Source organism: Gavialis gangeticus, unplaced genomic scaffold (genome assembly GCF_001723915.1).
Source record: "Gavialis gangeticus isolate Ggan-Ray unplaced genomic scaffold, GavGan_comp1, whole genome shotgun sequence".
In the NCBI taxonomy this organism is placed as follows: Eukaryota; Metazoa; Chordata; order Crocodylia; family Gavialidae; genus Gavialis; species Gavialis gangeticus.
Genome location: NW_017729033.1, coordinates 82,918,187 through 82,943,714, shown reverse-complemented (window position 1 = coordinate 82,943,714; position 25,528 = coordinate 82,918,187). Strand labels below are relative to the sequence as shown.

Here is a 25,528-nt window from a genome sequence, read left to right as displayed (position 1 = left end):
CCCCCCCCCAATTCGCCATAACCCCCTCCCAGTGGTGTCACCTGCCCCAAGCACAGCCCAACCCAACCCCACCCCCCCCAATGTGCCAGTAAGAGCCCAACACAGTCCCAGCCCGCAGCTGCAGCCCACCCCACAGAAGGCACGACAGTGGCACCTGAGGCTGAATACAGACTTCTTCTTTGAGAGGGTCTTGATTATTCCAGGTTTTGACCCGACTCAAAACAAAAATGACATAGCCATTAACACCCTTCTAAGACCCTCTGCAGCAGCTCTTCTGCCAGTAGGTGGCCAGCAAGAGGACACAGCCTGGGTGCTGACAGATGTGTATGCATGACTTTACCAGCTCCCCAGAGCCTGTATAGCTTGTGCGTTCCTGGCCATGGGCTGTGCTTGGTGCAGGGGTACACAGACCTAAAAGTAAAATTGCCCCGCCACCATGTCTCTAAGCATCCAGCCTGACCAGCTTATCCCTGGAATGAACCACAATAATCCTAACAGACCAGCAGGACCATGTCCCAGGGGAAAAGCATTACCACATTTTATCTGGCATATTTCACAGGTACTTGAAATGGGATGGTGGAAGTATATGTCTACAGAATCCCAAGGACGAATGCAACATGTTTTAGTTATAGTCTCAAAAACCAAGTCACTCAGAAAGGCATAGCTTTCATAGCTGGAGGCAGTTAGATGAATGGACTTGCAGAGATCAGCAGTACTAAATAGGAGTAAATTCTTTAAATACAAAGAATAGGGAAAGGGGAAGGAAAGGGAGGTGGCACTGCTACGGGAGTTGAAAGTGGGTTGAAGACATCAAAAGAGAAAAACAAAGCCACTGAGGGACATAAAGGTTATTAAATCTAGTCCAGGTAATGGGATAAGCATCCTACACACACTGCTGTATCAATCTTCTACAGACAGACTGTCCAGATAGATTAGAACCAAGTCTGCTCTGATCACACCAACCAGAATGTACACCTGAAGGATCTGGTCCAGGGGTTCCTACACTTACAATACAGTCCCAAAGCCATAGCCACTCAAATCAACAGAGACAGACTTAGACTCCACTCTGACCTGCTACAATACCATCTCCATGACAAGAGCAACAGAATACCTCTTGTTGTCACCTAAAGCCCCTTGCTTGAATACCTCTGACATATCACTAACAACCTCCAACTCTTCCTGCAAAATGACGACTATTTCAAGGTAGCCTTGGGCGACAAGCCTGTTCTAGTTTAAAGGTAGCCTACCCAACCTAAAAAAAAAATCTGTCCAGCAGGAAACTAATTCCTATTCTTCACAAGCCACCAAGTCTTGGCAAAGACCCAGATGCCAGCTATACCCCTCATCAACATACACCACATAGTCCTTGGACCAAACACGGCCAAAGTAATATCCAGCGTTCATTCACCTGCTCCTCTACCGATGTCATATATGCTATTATCCTGCTTATAGTGCTCCTCTGCCATCTATCTGTATTGGATACATGAAGCAGTTCCTGCATGAAAGAATGAATGCACACTGAATGAATATTTTAAACAATGACCTTGGAGCAGTTGTTTTTAAACAATTTTTAAAAACTCCTTGAATGCAAGATTTCAGAACAAGAAATCATCCACAAATTAATGTGAAGTGTGGCTTCAGCAGAGATTATGGTTTCTTATTCCACAGCTAGCTTATATAACCCCCTTGTCCTTCAGTGGATTAACTACTTTTTCTCCCCCTTGTGTCCCTTCAACCCACCTTGCCTCTCTCAGCAGGTCCCCTTCCTTCATATTTATGTGACTTTATTCCTTTCTGTTTAGTACCCCTGTTCTCTCCAGGTCCACTCATAGCTGTCACTTAGGAAAGCTGGTGCCTTTTTCAATGAGTTGGTCTATAACAGGGGTGGGCAATTACTTTGACTGGAAGACAACTTAACGAGTCTTGATGAGTTGTAAAGAGCTGCATGGGTAGCCCTGCCCCTTGATAGTTGCCATCTTGTGACTGGAAGTCCCGCCCCTAACCCCCTGACCTTTGCTACCAGAAATCCCTCCCCTTGCCCTCTAGAAATACTCCTTTTGGGGGAAGAGTGGGGTTGCCATCTTAGAACCAGACAAAAACTAGAGCATACACAAAAAGTCAAATACCTACTATAACATCTTTTAATTTTATTACAAAATATATTTTTGTTATGATATGTATAGTATATATACAGGGGACTGCACAAAAACTCAAAAATCAAGCCTTAGTCTTGTATATTGTGTGGAGGAACTTGTGGGGGGATGTGTACAGTGGGCGTGTGGCTACGTCTGTGGGGGGCAATAAGGTATGATGGGGGGGTTGTGGGGGCAGGGTGTCAGTGTGCAGCATCTGTGGAGTGTCAGGGAGGATGAGGAGTGTGAGGAAGTGTGGGGGGTGTGGGGAACTCCCGACATTCCCCCATGGTGCACAGGCCCTGCAGGTGGCAGCAGCAGCAGGAGGAGCAAGAAGCACAGCCCAGTAAGCTGCCTCTATCTCCAGGGATCCCCGCTACACACGCCCTGCCCCTTGCCACACAGGTCCTGGGACTTTATGGGGAAGCAGGGGCCCAGGCTCCTTACAACAGAATGCAGTTCTGGCCAGAGCCGCATGCTGCTAGGAGGCCGTGCCTGCGCTTGGCACGAGTGCCTCCACCTGCTGCTACCTGTGGGGGCTGCACACCATAGGGGAGTGCAGGAGGGTCCCCACACCAGCATTCCCTCTAAGCTGTGCAGCATGCACAGCTGCGCTGGCACACTCATGCCACACTGCCAGGCACACCTGTGTGGCCACACACACCACACAGCTTAGAGGGAACACTCCTCCCTCCCCCAAAATACTCCCTCACACCCATACCGTGCCCACCTGAGCTCAATGCTGCTGCCGCCCCCTGGACATGGGCTCTGCACTGCTGCCAGCCCCATCCCCATGCTCTGTACTCCTGCCCAGCTGGAGCTCCCACCGCTTCCGTATCTGGTGCCCAGAGCAAGCGGGATGCCAGGGAAATAGAGCTGGTCCCTCGATGGCTGCAGCAGTGGCAGCGGCAGCAGCAGCAGCCCTGCCTGGAAGCTGCATGCTGGCTAGTAGCTCGACCCTTCAACCCATGAGGTTGAGAGTGGGGCACAATAGGGTATGTTACAGAGAGGGGGTGGTATACATGGGTGGAAGGGCTAGGCAGGGTACAATTAGCTGGTGGAAGCCACAGGCTGGATAGAAATGCCTGGTGAGCCAGATCCTGCCCCCGGACCACATTTTGTCTGCTCCTGGTCTATAAGGTGCCACTCTGCCCTAATTTCTACATAACTATCAGAATATACCAGCTGCTTCCCTTTTGAAATGTTCCTCTTTCCAAAGGCTTCACATGTACCCCAAGATAGTACCTTCAGCCTCCAGTTCCACTCCAGGTCCCAAGGTACTTCTGGGTCCCCACTGGGATCCCTAATGTCCCCACATAAACCCTCTCCCTGCCAAAACTAGAGCCAATTTTACCTCCCCAACCAGACCCCTACTGACTCCCAGGACCCCAGTCATTGCCACTGGGCGCTCTTACCCTAGTCCCCTCCATCTCTCTACTTAGCTAAGCAGGGAATAGGAGAGGTTCAGGAGGTTAGGGGCTGGAGTGTCAATCTCAGCAACAGGGCTGTGGGGCCCAAGCACTACCCTCCCTAACCTCTCTTCCCTGTCTCTCCACTCTGCCCTCCCCTCTGCCTCCTGTCTCTGCAAGTGGAGGAAAGGGTGGGAGTAGAGAGTGTGGAGCTGCTGATGGCTACAACCTCTTCTCTCACCTCATGGAGAGTCCTAAGGGATGCTGTAGCCAAACCTCCAACCTTGCCCTGGGAAGTCCTAAGGGAGACTGAAATAGTTCAATTGGTACTATGTACGTCTCTCAACTGAAGCATTTCCTTTATGAAATATTTCCAAGTACCTTTCACTTGGAAACATTTCAAGTGTTGCATCTGTCTGCATCCTTTGATGCCTGAAAGGTGGCTGCTCTCGGCAGCCTCAGAGTAAGACTACACCTTACAGCAGCAGTGAAAGTATAGCTCCACATCTGAGAAAGCTCTTTAGCAGTATTGAGATCCAGGAAAAAAGAGCTCCCAACTTTGAAACCCTGTGAACCAATGAGATTGCTAACAAATGTTATGGTCACATGGTAACAGAACAATTCAACGAGTGTTTCACATGAAGGACCTGAAATTAACAGCCATGTTAAGATCCACTGAAGGAACTCTGTGCACTTCAGAAAAATGTAGAAGTAGACTGGTGGGGTCTGTGCCATCTCAGAGAGGTCAGAGAATCATGGTCTCCTTGGCAAAAATTGGGCTACCACAATCATCAATATGGTTTCTCTCAAACTGCTCTAACACTGTAGTGAGTAAAGGGGAAAGAAGGCATTTGAACTCCTCTGGCCATTTTTGTGAAACAAATTAATTTTTTTGTTTTTGTAACACAAAGTTCTGAAGGTATAGAAAGGACCATTGTAGTAACCTAGTCTGCCTTCACAGGACTATTCTGATTGAACTACATTAATTTATTTTAGAAATCCAATTCAGGTTTGATGTAAGAGCTTCCCAGTGATAAAATCTATTCTATCCCCAGATAAGTGGTACCTAAAGTTAAATTACCCTCACTTAAAAGTGTGCTCCATATTTCCCATTCAAATTGGCTTCTATTTCTAGCTGTTGCAATTTGTTTGGTCTAGAAAGGGTAACAGCTCTATAGTATTAGGTGGTTCCTTGCCATGCAAGTACTTAAAGACAACAGTCACTTCTTACTTTGACAAACTAAACAGATTAAGCTTCCTAAATCTTTCCCTTGCAGCATTTTTCTGAAATGTCTCCCATTTTTCAACATCATTTTAAAAAAAAAAGTAGACAAACTGAATACAGTGCTCAAAGCAATGGTTTCACTTATTCCATGTACAAAAATAGGACCTCTGCTCCTACTACCACAACTCCATTAAGTACAATTGTTACCCCGATTTAGCCCTGTTCCCCCTGCCCCCACCTTCTTGTTAACAGACTACTGGGGGGGAGGGGGAGAATATTAAACGTTATATTAATATAATATATTACATTAAAAATATTAAATGGGTAAGGTTTTTTCTTATCTTATTCAAATATGCTGTGACCAAACCCAAGGGATTTTTTTAAACTACGCTTTCAAAACCAAAGGTGGTTAGCAGGTTAATGAAAAGCAACAGGATTAACTACCACCAATTTTCAAACAGTTGGAATTAATACCAGGATTTTGCTTTTCAAAAGAGAAAATATATGTATTTCTTTTAAAATCATTCACCACTTGGCAGTCATGCACAGATTATTTTAAACTGGTTAGTATGTTGTTATAGCACATTCTTGATGAATGCAGGCTGCTGAGTCAAGAGAAAAAAAATCAGTCTAATCAACCATTACACTGGAGGGAAACTGAATAGTTTTGGGATTCACAGTGACAAACATACTCCCTTAACAGGGTTAACTATCACACTCTTCTTTGCATGTACCTACAGTCACACAGATACTAGCAATGCAATTTAAATATGTGCATTAAATAGGTCCATCTCTTTCAAAAGAGCATTTAAATATGCACATATTTTGAAGTATGCACAGTTCAACTTGCTTCAAGGGGACTTAATACTTGCTTAACTGTTTGGCTGAATTAGTGTCTGTTACTTTCTGAAGCTCTTACTGTAGTTAAACCTTGTTCTTTGAACAGTTCCATGGATCTTGTGATAACTTAGTAAGGTAATAAAGAATGACTGATATCTCAGTCCTACTGAAGACAGAATTTTAAGCAGTAAAGGTAACAGTCTGGCCTTCAGTAATCAACTTGTGCCAGGACATTAGACACTCAATAAAATACAATAACATTGTTTATGTACATTGTGTGTGTTGCCAGGAAAGATCACAGGACTCTACATATTGGATCAAGGGTCAGTACTTAATCTACTATGTAATATTTCAGAGCACCATTCACAGTGTTAATCAATAGCCATGGAACTTAGTCCTCCTACCATAAACAAATTTCCATGCATGTGCCTCTTAGACTTACTTCCTCACACTATTTCAACAGTGTCCAAAAACAATGACCTGGAATTTGCTGATCAGAATAGGCATTATTCTTTTTAATTATTTCATGCAGGGAGTAAAGACAAGACCTGCAGCCAGCCAGAGATTATTAATGTATGGGTTAGAAACAAAAAAATGCTTTATACAAACACTGGAAGATAGTCAACTGAATAAACGATTTGAATCTAAATGTTTTGTATTAGGAAGTTTTAAAAAATTGTGTTTAGTGATCAGATCATTATGGGGAAAGTGCTTGGTTGTATCCTCAGAAGTAATACTAAGACTACAGAAAACTGTTAACATACTGGAATATTTTAAAGTGAACTACAGGAATAAGTAGAGATCAAAAGTTTTCTTTCTGAAATTAACTTCAGTGTGATTAGTAGACAAAGAAGTACAAATGCTCAGCCTTTTTAACTGCTATAGACTAAAAGCTCTTATGCTGTGTATATATTTTTTTCTCTATAAAATATTAACAACAAAATTATTTTTGGTAATACAAGTGTATACTACTCAAATTAGCATTTTGGCTGTTAATGTATAACAAAAATCATGTTCAGCAATGAAGAAACATTTAAAAGTAAAGGAATGGTTTTAAGGGTCAGTTCAACTCCTGCAAACATTTTTTTACACTTCACGATTAATTTCCCATAACATTTTTGAGCAAGTATGGAACAAGGAAGATTGTGATGAATTCCTAAGATAAAATTTAAAAAGCACATATATAACTCTGAACTTTTCTGTTCACTTTAAGCCTCTGAGTAGCTGCAAAACACTGGCTCTGACGTGTAACATAGCTAAATACAGTTGAATATTTGATTTTTTTACCTTGCACTGACTGAGTTGATAAAGATCATCAATGCAAGTAAACCATCAACAACATTAAATTGCTGTTGACTCAGCAGTTATGGAGGCTGCATCTTGCTGTGCAAACAGCTTAAGAACTTTAAGCCTGCCCCATTTTACCTTTATTATTTGGTAGTTTCATTTCAGACAGAAATATTCTGGGAATTTTGAAACAGAGGGAGCAAACTGTCCATACTGGTTACTTCTGTGGTCAGGAATTTCATTTTATATAAAATCAACCACTTTTATCTAAATAGGCAAATACTCCTAGAATATTCACTGTGGATCTCCAATTACAGCACAAGAAAAATGTCAAGACTATTTGAAAACTATTGAAAAATAACAAGGTAAAACAAAAATCTTGTCCACTGGGCCTAGAACCCACAGAACTTCCAAAAGCATACATGCACATAAAAAAAAAGAAAAATGTGCATTGGGATTAGAAAGTCAGCCTTTTGCCAATTAGAAAACCATCATACAAAGTCCCTGCTAACTCTGTGAGAAACAGATAAGGCCAAATTCTGCTTCTAGCTATCCCAATCCAATTGTTAGAATATACCATCAGAAATTTATTAATCAACTGTGTGTAATGAAAGCCTTCAGGTACAGTATAGTGGTGAACTTTAACCAAAACAATATAAAATGCATGGTTTAAAATGTAAACGTCTCAGTATTTTGTTATTTACACTAAAGAACTGCCCCATGGGAAAATAACACTTTCAAAGTTACCTGACAGGACATCAAGGCAGTCAAACAGCACTTATGTGCTCTGTCCTATTACAGTGTTGTAACTCTGTCCTTGAAAAATGAACCTTAAAGAGTAGATTTTTGGTCTCTGTTAACTCAGTGAAATCCACAGTAACTCTACTCAAGTCAGTGGAATAAGAATGGACGTACACACAAAAGAAAGTATGATCAGAATCCAAATGTAAATACAAAGGGAAATTGTATTAAAGTCTTACATCAAAAGCTTTGTTACCTATTAGTATAAGTTGTACCGGCCAAACTGAAGGCAAAATAAAGTCTATAACATAGTTAACAATAAATGCAGATGTAGTCCTATTACAGTAGCGAATCACATTCAATGTTACCACAATATCCCTTAAAATGAAAACAGAGGGCAAATAAATACCTTACACTGAAAAAGTATTAATTTTAATGAGGATGAAATAGCAAGTTAGGCCAGCTTAATCCGAGATGTTTAATAATTTTTAAAGCAATACTACCCACTATAAATGAAAAAATGAGAAGCTATGCCAGTATGACTGCATTTCACTTAAATAACAGAATGTCGTTCATTTCCATTTTCTTTAAATAAACTTAATCTTAGATTGCAGAACATGGAAACTTGATATTAAGACCTCCATGATTAGATAAATGTTTATAATCAGCCTGCTACTTTACTTATTTTAATCAATTCATTGTTTTCTTTTACATATTAAAATTTACATTAAGTGCTTCCAGTAAAAACGTATCAGCTGGAAAAGCCCATTTTCCTTTGTCAGTTTCAACAGACTGGTCTCCTGTATGTCAAAATATGGTCTCCTGTAGTTTAAGATGGCAGTAATTTGAGACTTGATTCCCTTCACAGAAAACACCATAATACATAGCTCTCTCTCTACTATTGAGAGAAAAATAAAGTTCACAAAAAAATTCAAAATATACACATCAAAATCACAGACATGCAAGAGATCTTGCCTGGACATCACATATTTCTCACAATCACAACAGTAAGTGAAAGCTATTTCCCTCAAGAATAATGAAAGAAGAATACAATATTAACTAGACTGCATGAAAATTAACTGAATTGCTTAACTTTCTCTTTTAGAAAGGCTGCCGTATTTTCATCTGAGAGCCATTCCAACCTCTTGGAAAATGAGAGGTGCAAAACAGTATTTTGAAATATTTTTGTTTTCTGGACATCCAGAAGTGATGCTGTAATCTTCTTGGAATTACCCCTCACAATATCTCTGAATCTTTTCAAATGAAAGAAGAGTTAAGTTAGCTATCAAATAAAAGAAAGAATAGCAAAACTCCAAGATAGGATTCTTCCCAGCTATCTTTTTAGCCTTTGATGTTAGGATTGGTTTATGATGGAAGAAGCAGAAGTTCAAAATAATGTCCAGAACACACAGATACTTCTCACAACTTCACAGACTCTTTCAGGACACTAGTTCTCTATAAATCAGAAGTTGTCATTGTGTGATGTGTGTGCATGTCTGAAAATCTCAGAAAATTCTCACACACAAACCTGAAAGTTTCCCAGCTAAAGGTTCCATCACTAACTTGTCTTAAGACAAGATAGTTCAATCAAAAAGGAACAACAATAATATGTCTATCACCCTACAATGAACTTGAAATTCTTTTGATGTTCCAAAACCAACTGTAATTAACTCCTGTTCCTCCATTTTAGTAATGGAACTTCGGCCTATTCCTGATGCTGAAATTTTCTTCTGAGTATTTCTAACAGTAAAAGCCCTAGAACACATGTTGCCCTGTTCATGCTCAAATATTGGACACTTTTGCTATATCCATAAACATATAGAACATAAACCCAAGTCACATTAAGGAGAAAAGAAAGACCCAAGTTATCCTCCAGCAATAAACTCATTGAATGCAGCTGGGGGAGAGCCTAGCCAATGGCTCCTTCAGGCTTGTTACTCATTCTTAGTAAAAGTCAACTACCACAGTTATGTTGGCTTAAATAAAATAAGACAATAAAAAGGCATCATATTTTTAATGCAAACGTTAAAAAGGTTTCTTTTACCTTTTTATTTGTATATAAAAGTTTCTCTATATGTTGAAGGGCACATAGTGGTGACAACCCATTGTATCTTACATATGGATATAAAGGCAATGTTCATTTTAACTGCACCAGCTGTATACTCCTATGTATAACACTCATGATTAAGACAGAAAAATTATAAGGTAAAGGAGCACCAAACGGATGGTTTTAGCTTTAGGAACAAATAATTAAGCAATGAAATGACAAAGTTGGTTCTGGGACAGAGCTGTGATTTAACTGAGAAGTCTCCAGCAGCACTATAGTCTTAAACATTCCTTCTTGCTGGGTTTGTCTTACATTTTTTATTTATAGAAATAAAAACTAGAACTGGCACTAGACTCAAATTCTGACTGGTAACCTTTTCTGTGTAGGAACAAATTTTGTAATACTAACTATAAATGGCTGTTTTCCTTATAAAAATCAAGAACAGCACTTAAGATGCAATACACCAAGAGCATTATGGGACGGAATTATTCATTGAGAACCTGCAATTCCCTCCAAGGTCAAAGCAATATGCTAGTGGCTCATACCAGTAAGATATTTCTCTCTCTCCCATATGCTACGATTACTATTTCCACATATCTTGGTTGAGATCAATGCAAGTATGTAGAACAAAGTCTCATATTCCCATATGTCCCCAACCATATCTGTTTCTGCATAATAGGTTGGAAAGGATGTCCTGCTTTCCCATATGCCACAGACTTGCTACGCAGACAGTCTGCCATGTAGCTTATACTGACTATATTCTTATAATTTTTCTAGAAAAGATATGGGCAGAGGGATGATCTTCTTTCCCTTCCTCCTGCTATTCTTTGCAATCCTATGCTAGCAAGAAGAAATATCAATTTAAACCAGGGGTCAAACTACATTCCCCCATGGAACTCTTGCATCTGGCCTCAGGGGTGGGGGGCTTCAGTGGCATTTGGCAGTAAGCAGCTTTGGCTGGCCGTACCGCACCAGGCGGTGCTGCAGCTAGATGGCAGAAAGGTGCAGGGGCAGAAGCCACAGCAGCAGCAGCCAGATCTTAGGGCTAGTCCTTCCTTCAGCCTGAACTGGGCTGCTCCAGCCTGTCACTGGAGAACGGTAGTGATGCCCAATTTAAAATAATTTATGAATTTTTAAAATAATTGTGGAAATAGGTCTCATCACAGACTTTCAAACCCTTGAGAGTATTTTTATGAATTTTTCTATTCTTATGCCAAATTATGTTTTTTTCTCTAAACTCAGAGATATATTTCAACTCCAGTTGGTACGTGCAGTTACAACTTCTATAATGGTAATTTTGCAGCTATTTAAGGACAAAATTCTGTTCCTATTAGTTTCCTTAAAATATTTGGCTCAAAGTCAGCATGATTGCATAGCCTCATTTATTCCTTCCTCCTAAGATATGTCAGTAAGTAACAACAGATCCTAGCAATTTACTACATACATTACACATTTTTGTCAGGAATGAACAGGGGAAAGAAGCATGTCACAATCTGAAGAATTTGCAGCTAAATGCATATCCAAATTTTTCAGCTGATTTAAAGTATGGGGCATCAGGGATGAAAAACCACAAGTAGTTAAACAATAGAGATTTCCTTTGTTAAAATGAAGTCTATACCATTGTATAGCCACTGGTCCTTCATTTCCTCCCTAAACAGTTCTCCCGTGCTATCGGAAACTATTGGAAGTTGTTTGCAGCTGCACCCATTTCCTATTGCTCTTTATTTAGTCTCCAGATCAGCTGTAAAAAACTGGCACTGCTTTGAAGCTTAGTAACAGTTGTAAACTGATATGAGCATGTGAGGTAGATGATCAGCCATTATATACACCAGCTATTAGCATTTTATGATTTCACAATGCTCCAAGGATTATTAGCAGAGGCTAGTAATCTGACAGTAGGAACAATACATTAAGTGTTACCAAAATTGTACTCCCACTGTCTGACACACTAAGCTTTTTATTTATTAACATCATATCCTGTAGTTTTACATTAAAATACCTTATAAAATGTCTTTATTCATCTCTTTAACATTCAAGTATTTAAACGGACAGCTTTGTTAGTTTAAGTTTTTGAACATTCTGAGGCATGGTATAAACTTGAAATAACAACTTGAAATAACAAACCTGCCACACTATAGGCAGAAGAAGAATTAAGAATGCAAAACAAACAAACAGTCTTCCACTCAAGAAATATGGATACAAGAATGTTAAGATTGCAAAGTCAAGAACTCACAAATAAGTGGACACTCCAGGATGAAGGTTGCCTACAGATCCTTATCTTAGGTCACATGTGCATATGCATAAGGATAAACAGTTCCATGCACAAAATGGATGTTGTTCACTAAATTAATAGCCAGCCATTCAAGATTTATTTGGTTCTTCACATTCAGTCAGTAGCCTCTGGCCACATTTAAATGTACATCCTTTTAATGATTTTGTGTTCAGTACATAATTCATGTCCACAGTGATATTTCTATGGCACTCTCATCACAACAACTATTTCATAAATATCAAACATTTATATTTATAATCATAACACCCAGAGGAAATCAGGTAACACTGTGATGCCCATTTTACAGGTGAAGAAATGAAGTACAAAGAGATTAAGGCTGTCAAATGCATCCACTAATTTTCAGGGTCCAGCTTCAAAAACCAGGTCTGATTTGTTTTTCCAAACCACTAAGCTTTTTCATTTGGTGTTACATATTAAAAGCACAACTCTAATCAACCTCACTTGAAGTTGTGAGCACTCAACTCTTCTGAAAGCCAGGCCCCCAGGTGTTTCATGCTGGGCACCCAGAAAAGAAGATATGCATAATTAGTGACAACCTCTGAAAACCTTGGGTTAACTGACTTTCTAAACAATACACACAAATTCTGTGGACAGGCAAGGATAGAATCCAGTTCTCTAAAGGGGCATTCAATCTTCCAAACCTGAAGACAAATTTTTCTCTTCCTCTAATATCCTGCCTCATTCACTATATGCCTCCCAGCATCTTCAACTGAGGCATGACTTCTATGGGCAACTGGGTTCTGGGGGGCCGGGGGGAATTAAAAAAGAGCAGTTCCCAGAGACCTGTTCTAATTAAAATGTCTCACCGTCTTGTGTATTAAGCATCCCATGTTTCAAAATGGCCACAGAGGCACTTTAACTAATGCTTATACAATAAGTTTTAGTTAAAGCACCCCTACAGCCATTCTGAAACGTGGGACACTTAATGCATATGACAATGGGGCATGTTGCCGAGTTCTAATGAAAACGCTCCAGCAGACCCAATTAATGAAATCCAATTAAAACATGTCAGAGCACATCTATAGGCATCTAAATGGTTTCATTCGCTAAATAAACCCGATTCCTTCCTCAAACACTATCCATTTGTTGCAATGAATGAGGCAGGAGTCCCAGGGAAAGAGGAAGAATAGGCATACTGATATGGCAAAAATGAATTTTATTTAAAAGTATAAAGGACAATTTCTGGGATTAATAGAGGGTCACACTATTGAAGAGCAGAATGTAAGGAGCCTTTCCCTGTCCCTAACAGCTGAAAAGGATTCCAACCCCATGCTCAATATTATGGGAAACGATCCTAACATTAACTGCCACTGTTGTCCCAACCCTCCCAAGCAAAAGCCTGCCAATAAGGGCAGATAGCACAGGCTGTTTTTTCAGACATCTTAACACAACATCCTTTCAGATCTCACTTTTACTTATAACAGCCTGAAATATTTAACAGGGACTCTCTTTCCTACCATAACATTGCAGAACTAACATATCCATATGTAGGGTAGATTCAGAGGCAGCCCTGCAGGGACTCAGTCAATCCCTTTTGTTTGTGGACTGCAACTTAATGGCTCTAGTCCTAAAGTAATTAACAACACTCTTCACCACTTGAATTCAAGTGGCTTACATGCAACTTGCTGAGCCGTTATTACTTAGTCAGTTAAAGCTCAATGCCTTTCTTCCAATTTCACATGGAGTTTGCAATCTCACAAGAAAGAACAGGAATAGAACAAAATTACAAATTACAGGAAGCAATAATAGAAAAATAGTATCCTGCAACTGCAGGATTTCAGTTGAAGGAACTGTGCTTATTTTAAAAGTAATGTCTGGTCTTTATATTCTCTTTAGAATTCTCACCAAAAAGGATATATGGAAGTACACAAGAGAACACTGAAAGGGGGTGGAAACACTTATAGCGTTCAATTGATTATCTTTCACTTTTAGGACATAAATCAGGAGTTTAATTCATACTTCCTGGTAAAATTAATCAGATAACTGCTATCCTAAATTAGCACTAGTGAACAACATTTTGGATGATCCATCCAAAGCATAACATTAGTTGTTGCACAGAATTACTTGTAAATGGATAAAACATATATGCACATAACACATACGCTAGAATTTTTGGTATATTTCAGTATAGTTAAGTATTTCAGTATAGGACTCACTGTACATTTTCTATACCTAGTTTATAAATATAACTAATGCTGTTTGCTTCTAACTCCCATATTTCAAACATTCCTACTCAAATATAAGCTAAAATTTAATAAAATTACAAATGTAGCCATTCACAATAACCCTTAGATAAAATCTGTAGCACTTTAAAAAGAAGCGACTCATTATAGTCTAGAGTGCACATCTACATTATAGACAGATATTACAGTCGTTTTACAGACAGACTGAGTGACAAGCCAAGGATGGAACAGGGAGTCAGGACCATCGATTCACCTGTGTGGAACTTTTATTTAGCCATGTGTCATTAGATAGGGTTTTTGCCTATAGAGAATTAGCTGTATGATTTTCTAAAACTAGCATTGCTTCTTTTTATTTTTATGCATTTCTCTGAATCTCAAATAAATGTATTGTTCTAATGAAGCCTCCAGTCTGTGTCTATGAAATGCTACCTCTTGAAATTCCTCCTTTCCAAAAACTGTAAAATGGCTTAGAACCCCACAATTCTGATTAATCTAGGCCACACATAGCCCAAATCCATTTCTGCAAAGAAACAGAACAGGGCGCCCTTTCATATTGACAGATTCACAGATCAAAACCACAGATTAGTTACTATGCATGTTGCCCTATTGTCTATATTCATTGACCCTGAATGTTGTACAATTAATCTCTCACATTTTTTGTTGCTAATAAAACTTATGATTGCCATTCTTGTTCTTGCTGGCTTGCCCATGCAGCAGTCTTCTTTGTTACAAGTGAATTCCAAGGTTAAAAAAAAAAAAAATCATGAATTTTTATCAAAGACCAGATACATACTTCAAGTAAAGGTGATAAAAAAAATTGGCATGTGATGTAGAAATGTGCTAAGCTTTCTTATTTACAGCATTTCTATGTATAACACTAAAACATGTTAGCAGAATTATTTTAGAAGTCACATTTAATAGAATCATAAAACCGGAAGAGACCTGTAAGATCATCAAGTCTGGTTCCCTGCCATGGGCAGGAAGTTATTGGGCTCAGATGAACTCAAAGGTGCTTGTCCAGCCTCATCTTGAACACCTCTAAGGAAGGTGATTGCACCACCTCTGCTGGGAGTGTGTTCCAGATTCTGGTGACCCTTACAGAGAAAAAGTTTTTTCTAATGTCCAACCTGAATTTACCCTCTCTTAGCTTATGCCCACTGGTCCTTGTCCTCCCTTGAGGTGCCTTCCTGAAGAGTTGCTCCCCTAGGTCTTGATGCTCACCCCTGATGTAGGGGTCTATCAAGTCACCTATCAGCCTTCTTTACTCAGACTCAACAGGCTCAGTTCCTGAAGTCACTCCCTATACGGCCTAACCTCCATGCCCTTAATCATATATGAGTGGCCCTTCTTTGTACCCTCTCAAGCTTATCCACATCCTTCTTGAAGTGCGGTGCCCAGAACTGGACACAGTACTCCAGCTGTGGCCTCGCAAATTTCTTCATACAGACTAGCTATTAGCAAAGAACACAGAGTAGTTTTCAATCTAGAGCAGGGCTCTCCAACTTCTAAATAGCCAAGGGCTGCACCTTGCAGGTATCACAGACCCCCAGACTGTTGCTCTGCAGGTGAACTCCCACTCTCTGCTGCACAACATATGCAGCCCCCTTCTCCCACACCATATCCTACATGTGAGCGGCAGGGTGACAGCTTGGGGGCTGGTTAACCCTTTTTGGGCTGCATGTGGCCCACCAGCTGTGAGCTGGATAGCTCTCATCTAGATTGCTCTTATTTATTATTTTTATTACCACAGGCTCTACAAGCATCCATGACACTATAAAACAGAAAAGGGCAAATGGGGCCATCTTCCTGCACTCTACAAGGTCCCTTGCACTGGACTCAAACGTTAAAATACATTTGCACATTTAAGTATTTAAAATACACTTACACTGGAACAAGAGAAATTCAATTTGGGTATTAGAAAGAATTTTCTCACTATAAAAGTAGTTACGCATTGGACCAGGCAACTCAGAGAGGTTATGGAATCTCTTGGAATCTTAAGAACACGTTAGACAAATGCTCGTCTGGAATGTTTTAAACCCAGATGATTCTGCCTTGAGCAGGGGCTTGGACTTCCTAAGGTACCTTTGAGTCCTACTTCTCTATGATTCTATTGTTATTTTGTGGTATTTCTTTGAAAAGGTACTAAATCACTAGACTGCCAATTATCCACTGTTTAAAACAGCATCAGGTTTTAGTTTTGCAGCGAGTCCTGAAATATTTTAATTCCAGATCTGCTTTAAGCAATTGGGTGCAGGTTGGTAGGACAGGTTATCATCTCACTCATAAATAAGGATTTTACTCAGGCATAATTCAACCCTTTTTTTATTAAAATGCATGTGACCACTATTGCATAGTGGTGTAAACTGCATTTTGTACTCTATGTGATAGCTATAACAATAATTAGCATCTCTTTCAAGTGATTTTTTAAAACATGCTCAACATTCTATACATACTTGAAAAAGCTTTAGCCCTAAATAAAGGCTAATCAGAATAATTGTATTTGATTTGCAATAGGCAGAAAGGACACTTGGAAGGTAATGGTTTTGAAGTTGCAATTTTTGGTCCACCTTATTTAAAGAGTCTGTATCCGGTACAGATTGGTAGTTTTAAACCAAACACATCCCAGTAGAGCCATTTTGGATACTTATGAAGTCCTCCTCACCGATGTGGGGATTTAAAATATAAAAGACCAGACCACTCAACCCTCACTGGTGATACTCAGCACCAAGTCTACTATAGCCTAGTAATGAAGAAAGCTTCAAGGCAAAATCACATCCTTCCTCTCCCTTGTCTTCCCCTCTCCTATATACTTGACACTTTTGACTATAAAGCAGTAATAACAACAACAATTCCAAACAATGGATTGACTCTTTCTTATCCCCAGTTAAGACTCCTAGTGCCAGTTAAGACTTAATCAACATTTTATTGTTGTTAAGACATGTACATGTACATTTATAGACTCTGAAAGACTCTTCTGAACTTTTCGCAGAATGAGTAAATGCATTTACATTTTCAATTCTAAGTAGCTTAAAGTTTTGAGTTGCTTTTTCCTGTGCATTCAAATGCTCCATATCACATTACCTATTTCTGTGGTGTAGCTGCTACAATAAAAGCAGGCCAGAGTCCCCTATACACAAATCCTTAGTACTTTCAAGTTCAATACCTATTATTACATCATGATCTGGCTGCCAAAGCTTTCTCTCTACAAGACACCTGTAGCTGAACTGCTTCACCCTACAGCTAATAAACCCTACCATATATTAAAGGCAGTGTCATTTAGTAGTGAGTGGAACTAGAAGTATGAGTCTTGCATACTAATACCCACTATGACACAAATGGTCCCTGAAGACTTAAAGACACCCCTTATTCTCCCCTCTGGTTATACCCATGCCAAATAAGAAGAAAAGGGAGTGCACAGATGAAACAGAAAAGGGAGCAAAAAGAGGCAGATGCATTGTGACAAAAGAGAAGTAAAGCAGTACCAAACAAGAATAGAGACAAACAGGAAACAGAGAAGGGAGGAAAGGAGACAAAAGATAAAAGACAAAAGAAAATAATATATAAAAAAAACAAGTGAAGGGATCACATATGTTTGTGATGGAAAGAACACATGGATGGAGAGGGGGAAAAGTGAGTGACAAGGAAAAGGGGCAACGTAGAATTGAGAAATGATCAAATGTTCAGTAATACAATGCATTTGTTTGATTTATGCCTCTTGCTGGTTTTACTGCCAGATATCCTCTATATCTGCAACTAAGGATAAAAAGGTAGGACAGCTATTAACTCTGAAACCAACACTTCATGTGCATATTAAAGCTTCCTGAGTAATACAGTTTTTGCTTACACTCTGGTCCTTTAAGCCTTCAGTGACTCCCTGACTGAAGGGAAAGGGGTGGAAAGTAACACAGGACAAGAATTAATTCCCCTCCTCTTTGTAAGGTTGGAGAGTGAAGTCACTGTTCCACATTAACAAAATTAGCTTCACTGAAGAGGCCAAGGAAGGAATGAAAGAAGTCAAGGTGCACTTGTACCACTCTGGGTCCTGAGAAGACATTTCTGGTCGTCTACATCCTCAGTCCTTTATGGGACTTCAATGTAGCACTAGGGCTGTGAAAAATTTTGACAGATGTTTCATTGCAAAGGTATTTCGAGCACAAAACACCAAAACTGAAATGAAACACAAGGCTTCAAAACAGATTTGAAATGAAATGAGGGCACTCATAATATTTCGAAAATTTCGAAGAGTTTCGAGTTTCAAAGCCGGGCTTGCAGGGAAATACAAACTAAGGAGAGAGAAGGGAAAGAGTCAGGAAGGACTGCTCTGATATCCATATGTGTAGCTGGCTATACTTGCATGTCATGAGTTTTGCTCTGAACAGTTTGAGGTGCTGTTTCCCAGAAACCCCTGCACCTATCTTCTTGAAACTTGACAGGCTTCATGGCCTCAGAAGGGGCTACCATCCCTGCTATTTTCATCAAAGTCAGGCAAGAAATGACAACGTTATAGGCATTTTTGTGATTCCTCATTATAGTCTATAGGCAAAACACCAAAACGCGTCAAAACAGTGAAACAGTTTCAGCGAACAGAATGGTGCTTCAAAGAGCTAAACGAAACACTGTCCCTTCAAAACGGTAAATCTGAAATGTAAACGAAACACTGCCATTTTGCACAGCCCTATATAGCACTTGTATATCCCTCCACAATGCAGAGCAACAATATACAATTAAAAGGACAGCCACAGTCATGGGTCAGAATTGGTACTACTTCCTGGAATAAAGGTTAACAAGTAAAGCATCTGATGAAGTAAACTGTTGTCTATGAAAGTTCACCTCTGTCTGATTAAGTCTCTAAGGTGCTAATCCCATACTACATATGGAGAAGAGCAGTTTCCACATTCGTCCACAAGCAAATAATGGTAAGTGACCTTTTTGCTGTTTTAAATCCATTGTACAGCTTCAGTAAAAAACAATTACAGTATCTATGTCTTTCTTCCTGTCTTTCTATCCCTACAAACAATTCAGGATTTCTAGTTCATAATATAAAAAGGTCACTGTCTTTTTAATCTGAGGTTTTTTGTTAGAAACATCAATACTTCTGTGTTTTAGGAATAATCCTGAACTAGAACTCTATTGTTTTCCCACTCAAAATATCCCATTCAGCAGCTTATCATTCACAAATTCTGTGCCAGATAACGATCCTCTTATCCTGGGGAATAATCAGTCATCAAATAGTTCAGATAGATTTGAATAAAACTATACCTCTGAGCAAGCAATTCACAAGCAATCCTACTCTGTTTGTCTACAAACAGAAACCTGAAGTAGAAAAAACAGGCACAGCACAGACTACATGCAAATTATATTATTGTCATACTGAAATAAATTGTGCTTAATAAATTTAAGATCAAAGTACCTTGTTTTCTCTGCAACTGTGGCAAAAGTGTCAATGTAATGCTACAATAAAATAGCCTTCCCATAGTTTAAAAAACATTAATATTGTCCATTTATGCAGGAGAATAAAATTCATAGATACATTGTTCACATAACATTATATGTTTAATACCTACCAGTTTTGGGATTTATTGAAAAGAATCCTTGGGGGTTTCCGCTAGTAATCTTGTAAGTTAACTTTTCATTAGAGCTGGAATCTGGATCATATGCTTCAATCTGAATGACAGATACATCCTTAGGTGAATTTTCCATGACTTCGGGGTAATAAACAGGTTCGGTTGTCTGAGGAGCATTATCGTTAACATCCCCAACTTCTATGTAGATTTCAATGAAAGATGACAGAGGCACAATGCCTTGGTCTGTTGCATAAACAGTTAGCCAATAGTGTGAAGTTGTCTCGCGGTCCAGCCAATCAGCAGTCTCTATTATACCTGTTCAAAATGGAGGAGAAGAACAATATTAAATGCTTAAGAAGCACATCAAATAACAGAAAAGTTAAACAAATGAAACCATGATTCTACAGCCTTTCATATTTGTAAAGACAAAACTGAGAAGATTTAGGGTTTTTTTTAAACAAATAGAAGGTTTTACATTTTACACTGTATTGTTTCAACATATTTAATGTAATTTCCTTTTGATAAGGTAATGCCTTGATTTTCATAGATATTAGGGCTGGAAGGGACCTCGGAAGATCATTGAGTCCAGCTCCCTGCCCCAGGGGCAAGAAGTCAGCTGGGGTCACAGGATCCCAGCAAGATAAATTTCCAATTGACTCAGAAAATCCAGAGTAGGTGCTTGCACCTTGCAGTCTGTTCCAGTTCTTGGGGGCTTGGACTGTAAAGAAGTTCTTCCTTATGTCCAGCCTGAAACAGTTTGAATGGTTAAATGATAAGGTAATTGAGAATTACCATATCATTTTACACCACTAAAAGTTTTTCTAACAGACTAGCAAATTGCCCATCAAGAATGACAGGGGAGGTGGGGGGGCAGGGACAGAGGCGCGCATCTGCCCCCTCCCTACCCCCCCACTGCTTCAGGGCCAGGCCCACTCCCTACCCCACCCACACTCCCTCCCACTACCTCCAGGGAGGAGGGCCATCCCCTGCCATAATGGCAGTGCTCCGCTGTGCCACTGCCGCCTGTCTGGAATACTGTTGGAGCACTCTGATTGGTTTTTCAGACAACCAATCAAAGTGCAAATACAGCGTTACGGACAGACAGACAGACAGACAGACAAACTAAGGCTTTTATAATATTAGACTACTAAATATGAATTTTCTACAGTCCTTTGATACTTGACTGACTCTCTTTATTCACTACTAATACTGTGAATGTAACATTGAAATCATGCAAGGCACGGCTGTTTAAATGGCAGTGCATGAGAAACATATGCCCCATGAGGGATGAACCTACAGCCCCTGGTCTCCTCCTTGGCTGCCACTCCCCCCAAAACAATGGCTGGAGTCTTCAGGCTCCTTTCCCTTCTTCATTTACTACTTCCTGGCCCTGGCCCTGGCCTGGGCTCTCGTAGTGCATAGCGTGCAGAATTGAGGATGAGCTCATGATTTCATGGTGCAGTGGGAAGAAGGAGTGCACCTGGTGCAGTGGGTGATGGTAGGAGTTCAAAAAATGAGCAGTCTTGAGGACCATGGCTTACCCTAGTGTGTCCCCCAGAGTATGAAGCCCCCGAGGTATGCAGCCCCCACGGGTGTAGCTCATGGGTCAGCATCCCCCAACCACTTGGAAGTTGGACAGTCCTAATCAAAGTGCTGGATCCAAAAAGCAGCCCATGTTCCAATCTAAAGTGCTATTTGGGCAACATTTAGATACCTACATCCTACTGAATGATCCTGAAAAGCCCCATTCAAGTGCTTAGATCCTTGAGAATTCATAAAGGTTTAAGTTTCCACCACCAAAGGCACTTAAATGCTCAACATTACCCATCTTGGATCAGAGCCGAAGTTATCTGGTGCCAACCTTTGGAGCTATTTATCACCATGCAGATTAATAAGAAGCCATTTAAAGTAGTGGCAAGATGCACTCATACAGGGATGCCCATGTGAATTTTATAAATGCACATGTATTACCAAGAATAAATACTTGGATTTGAGAATTTTGGAAACAAAGTTGAGGCATATGTATTTCTTTTCATTTTAGGCTCCAATAATTTGGCAAATGAAAGCACTCCTTTTACCCTTATTGTGCATGTATAAAAAGAACTAAAACCCAGTACTTTTAAAGAAAGGAATAGCTATAGAATGCACAGACTCAGTGGAATTCCTTTCTCAAGTCTACAAGAGTTTGTCTGAATAAAGCTTCAGTAAAATATGAGTAAGGACCTAAAAATTCAACACTGTGGGTACATCCACATGTGCGCTTTACTGCAGAGTTGACCAATTAGCTCTGCAGTAAAGTGTCATTGTCTACACATGCACTGAATGGTACAGTAAACTAATTAACTTTGCTGCTGGATAGTATAGTTCAGGATAAGTACTACCCTATGGCAGAGTCATTTAGTGCGCTGCAATGCACATGTAAACGGTGACTGGGGCTGTCTGAGGCATAAGGGTGGAGCTGCCTGCTGGTTAGGTCTGCACTGTAGCACCATCATCCCCTAGCCATTCCCTTTGCAGGACGCTGAGCCAAGACAAGCAGCCCTGGGCTGGCAGGCTAATCCCCCAGATCTCCTGCCGGTCCAGGGCTGCAGCACCCTGGCTCAATGGGCTGAGGTTCCGAGTGCACATATAAACACTGTGCCTGGGAGCAATAAACTCTGACACTGTTCATGCTGGAGTTTATTGCTACATGCTAACTGCAAAAGTAGATGCATCCTGTGTGAGGAAAAGAAATATAGATTTATTTTACAAGCACAAGTACCTTAGTCCACAAGGTACAATCATAATTTATAGGTGTCCCATGACAAGAAGTTTTTTGACATCTGATGTAATTTATTTGACAAGTGGGACAGTATCAAGTTTTCAAGGAGCCAAGTAAAGATAAAAGCCGGTCACCATTTTTATCTCTTGTGCTAATCTCTCTTACACAATATAAGCTATCTTCTCACTGGCATTTTCTAGCTAAATCTGACATAAAATTACCTTAATAGGTACACAAAGTACAAGGAAAATAGCAGCTGTAATGTGATAAGAGAGGCCAGAAAGAGGCACTGCCTGACAGGTATTAATCAATACTATTATAATTTATGATACAGTAATGTATAAAGGCCTAATCATGACTGGACCTCCAATAAGCCAAAACAGTGATATGCCAGCTGGCCTTGAGACTGTGGACATACTTATGATGCCAGAATGCTTGTACTTTTTCCTTTCCTGTGCCCATCTGCTCTACTCATGCATGCTGTCAGTAAAATTAAATCTACATAAACCACACATTTCTGAATGTGCTTCTACAGTCTGACACCTGTAAAAAGTAGCATTTCTGTTATTTCCTTTGAGTTAGAGGTTCTTTAAATATAATTAAAATAAATGGTTTTTTCATAGGTAAAGAGAAGCATCTTATATCGGGATGCTCAACTGCTGGCCTTCAGGATAGATGTGGCTGCTGATGTCATGTCACCTGGCCCTAACACACCAGACTGGTTTTGCATGCTGGGACTGGGCTCCAGGGCCCTATGCCATTCTCCAGGCCCATGTGCTAGGATTGGGCCTGACGATGCCCTGAATACCCAATCGGAGGCAGTACAGGGCCCCTAGGACTCAATCCCAGCAAGGGGAGGTGGCATGGGGCACAATCCTGGAGCATGGGGTATTTACCCTGTGGACCAGCCCACACCCTTCATCTGACATGTGGGGCCGAAAGATTGTGTACCATTGTCTTACATCATCAAAATAAAGTATTTTAGCCTTTGTTTTAAACATTTTTGTATCTATATATGTATATTTATACACAAACATGATGTCAACAGGAACAAAGAATATGGCATGCACAGGAGTAAACATGTAAGAATTCCACTAATTATTAATCATTTCTTTGCCTTTATAAGGAACTGCTTAAGAGTCTGATGATGAACACCCTACATTTTTCAAAAAAGTAGCTTTTATTACAACAAATCTCAAGCAAACTTCAAAACAGGCATGTATAGCATTTCCAGCATCATATTCAGCATTTCAGACCCACCACCAGATGTCAGTAGGAAAATTAGTTTGTAAAGCATAAAAAGAGCTGGAACAAAAGGAAGGACAAATAAAAGTATTGTATTTTAAAACAGAAATTTACATCCTGTACAAATGGTTTGGAGATTTAGAAGTACTACCTGCAGAACCACAACATTTGCAGAAGAATCTACTAATACCAGTAAACAGTAAAATATTACAAAGCTGTGGTAATAATTTTAAGTACATTAGCATTTTATATTGTCCACTCCTTCAAAACAATGCAGTACATGTACTTAATTAGTTCTTGTGTTCATTTTGCTCAAAATCACAAAGTCTAGCATAATTTTTAATTCTCCTATTTAAAAAAATGCTCTTTTAAAGTGCATCAGTTTCCCCTACATTTCTGGGATCTGTATTTCTCACTCCTATTACCCTTTTTGTGCATCTTTCTACTTATTCAAGAGACCTGCTTGGAAGTATACTTCTTAGAAGTTAAGAATCGTGACCTCACTTTTGACCACAGCCTTTCCATAGAAACCTGTGAATTGAATGTAGCATGCAAGCATTTCAGTTTTACAATCTGTACAGGCTGTGCTCCTCTTCATCCTGTAGAAACTTTGCAAAAACTACATGCCCTACTGACCACAAGGCTAGATTACATTAATTCCCTCCTAGCAGGGCTTTCTGTTGCTTACAGCTTGTGCAGAATGCAGTAGACACACTTACTTTGTGGGCTGGGCAGCCATTATTGTACCTGTCCCACATTCTCAACACTGACTATATCAGAAGTGGCAGGTTAATTTTCAGATAGCCCTGGTTGTTTTCAAAGGTCCTGGAAGCATAAACTAACTCCGCTCCTGCTACGCACACACCTGCCTATTACAAAGTTCACCAGTTCCCTTAGCTGCTAAAACCTAGCTAGATAAAGAATGTGGCTGTTTTGCTTCTTGGGAACATATCATTCCAGTACTTGAAAAATCTCAAATCAAATGAGAGAAAAAAAATGCTACCAGTGAAAACCAGAAGTAGTCAGTTCAGGATATAAAAAGATGAAAACAACAGTGTCTAAGAATATAGCACAGTAAATGTTTGTAAGTGTTTTATTAAAATTTCAGTTCAAACTAGATCTGGGTCCATAACATGATTTCTATAAATTCTGCACTATAACAAACCCATTACTTCTGTTACTGTACATTTTTACAATATAAAGCCTGCCAGATTACTTAACCACTGAACATGCTATGTAGCACAAATGTCCACCCAACAGGACAGCCTTGGCATTTAGAATTTCTCCAATTTTGACTTGCTTTAGGGTCACCTGCACTGTGAAAATGCATTAGCAATAAGTATCAGGAAACCTCAGCTACCCAAGCAACAAGTAAAACTGAAATGAATCATTTTTTCATTTCTCTTGTTTTGAAACAGATCTCAAATTGCTGAACAAACATTTCTTCAATATATGCTTCTGTTTAAAAGTCCAAATCACACTAAGTGTCAAAAAAGTTCATTTTATGAAACACTTGAAGAAACAAAATACCTGCATTTGGTGTTTGAACTCAATGTTAAAAATAAATGCGTCAAGTGTGCAACCAAATGCAGAAATAAAAACCTTTCCATCTAGGTGAACTTTAGAATGGCAATAGGGAAACAGTAATTGGTACATTGCCAGAAATAGACCAGACAGAAAGAAAATTATTTCTTAAATGTATTATTATTATTATTACACATTTATCCATATTCAAAACAACGTTCACTTGGACACTGCAAAATGGGGACAACAAAGTCTCAGCCTTTGCATAGGGATTGGG

General features: G+C 39.7%; 1 protein-coding gene across 7 annotated transcripts in view; it reads right to left on the bottom strand.

Moving 5' to 3' along the window:
• The window catches only part of FAT1 (FAT atypical cadherin 1), a 191,980-nt gene that overhangs the window by 104,979 nt on the left and 61,473 nt on the right, over nt 1-25,528 (bottom strand). For all 7 annotated transcript variants that reach the window (XR_002099211.1, XR_002099212.1, XR_002099213.1 and 4 more), the window contains exon 3: nt 19,722-20,036. Coding sequence is in view for 4 of the 7 variants with exons in the window: in XM_019525941.1 (XP_019381486.1) it covers nt 19,722-20,036 (315 nt within the window). In the remaining 3 variants the exon portion in view is untranslated. The remainder of the gene's footprint in view (nt 1-19,721; nt 20,037-25,528) is intronic.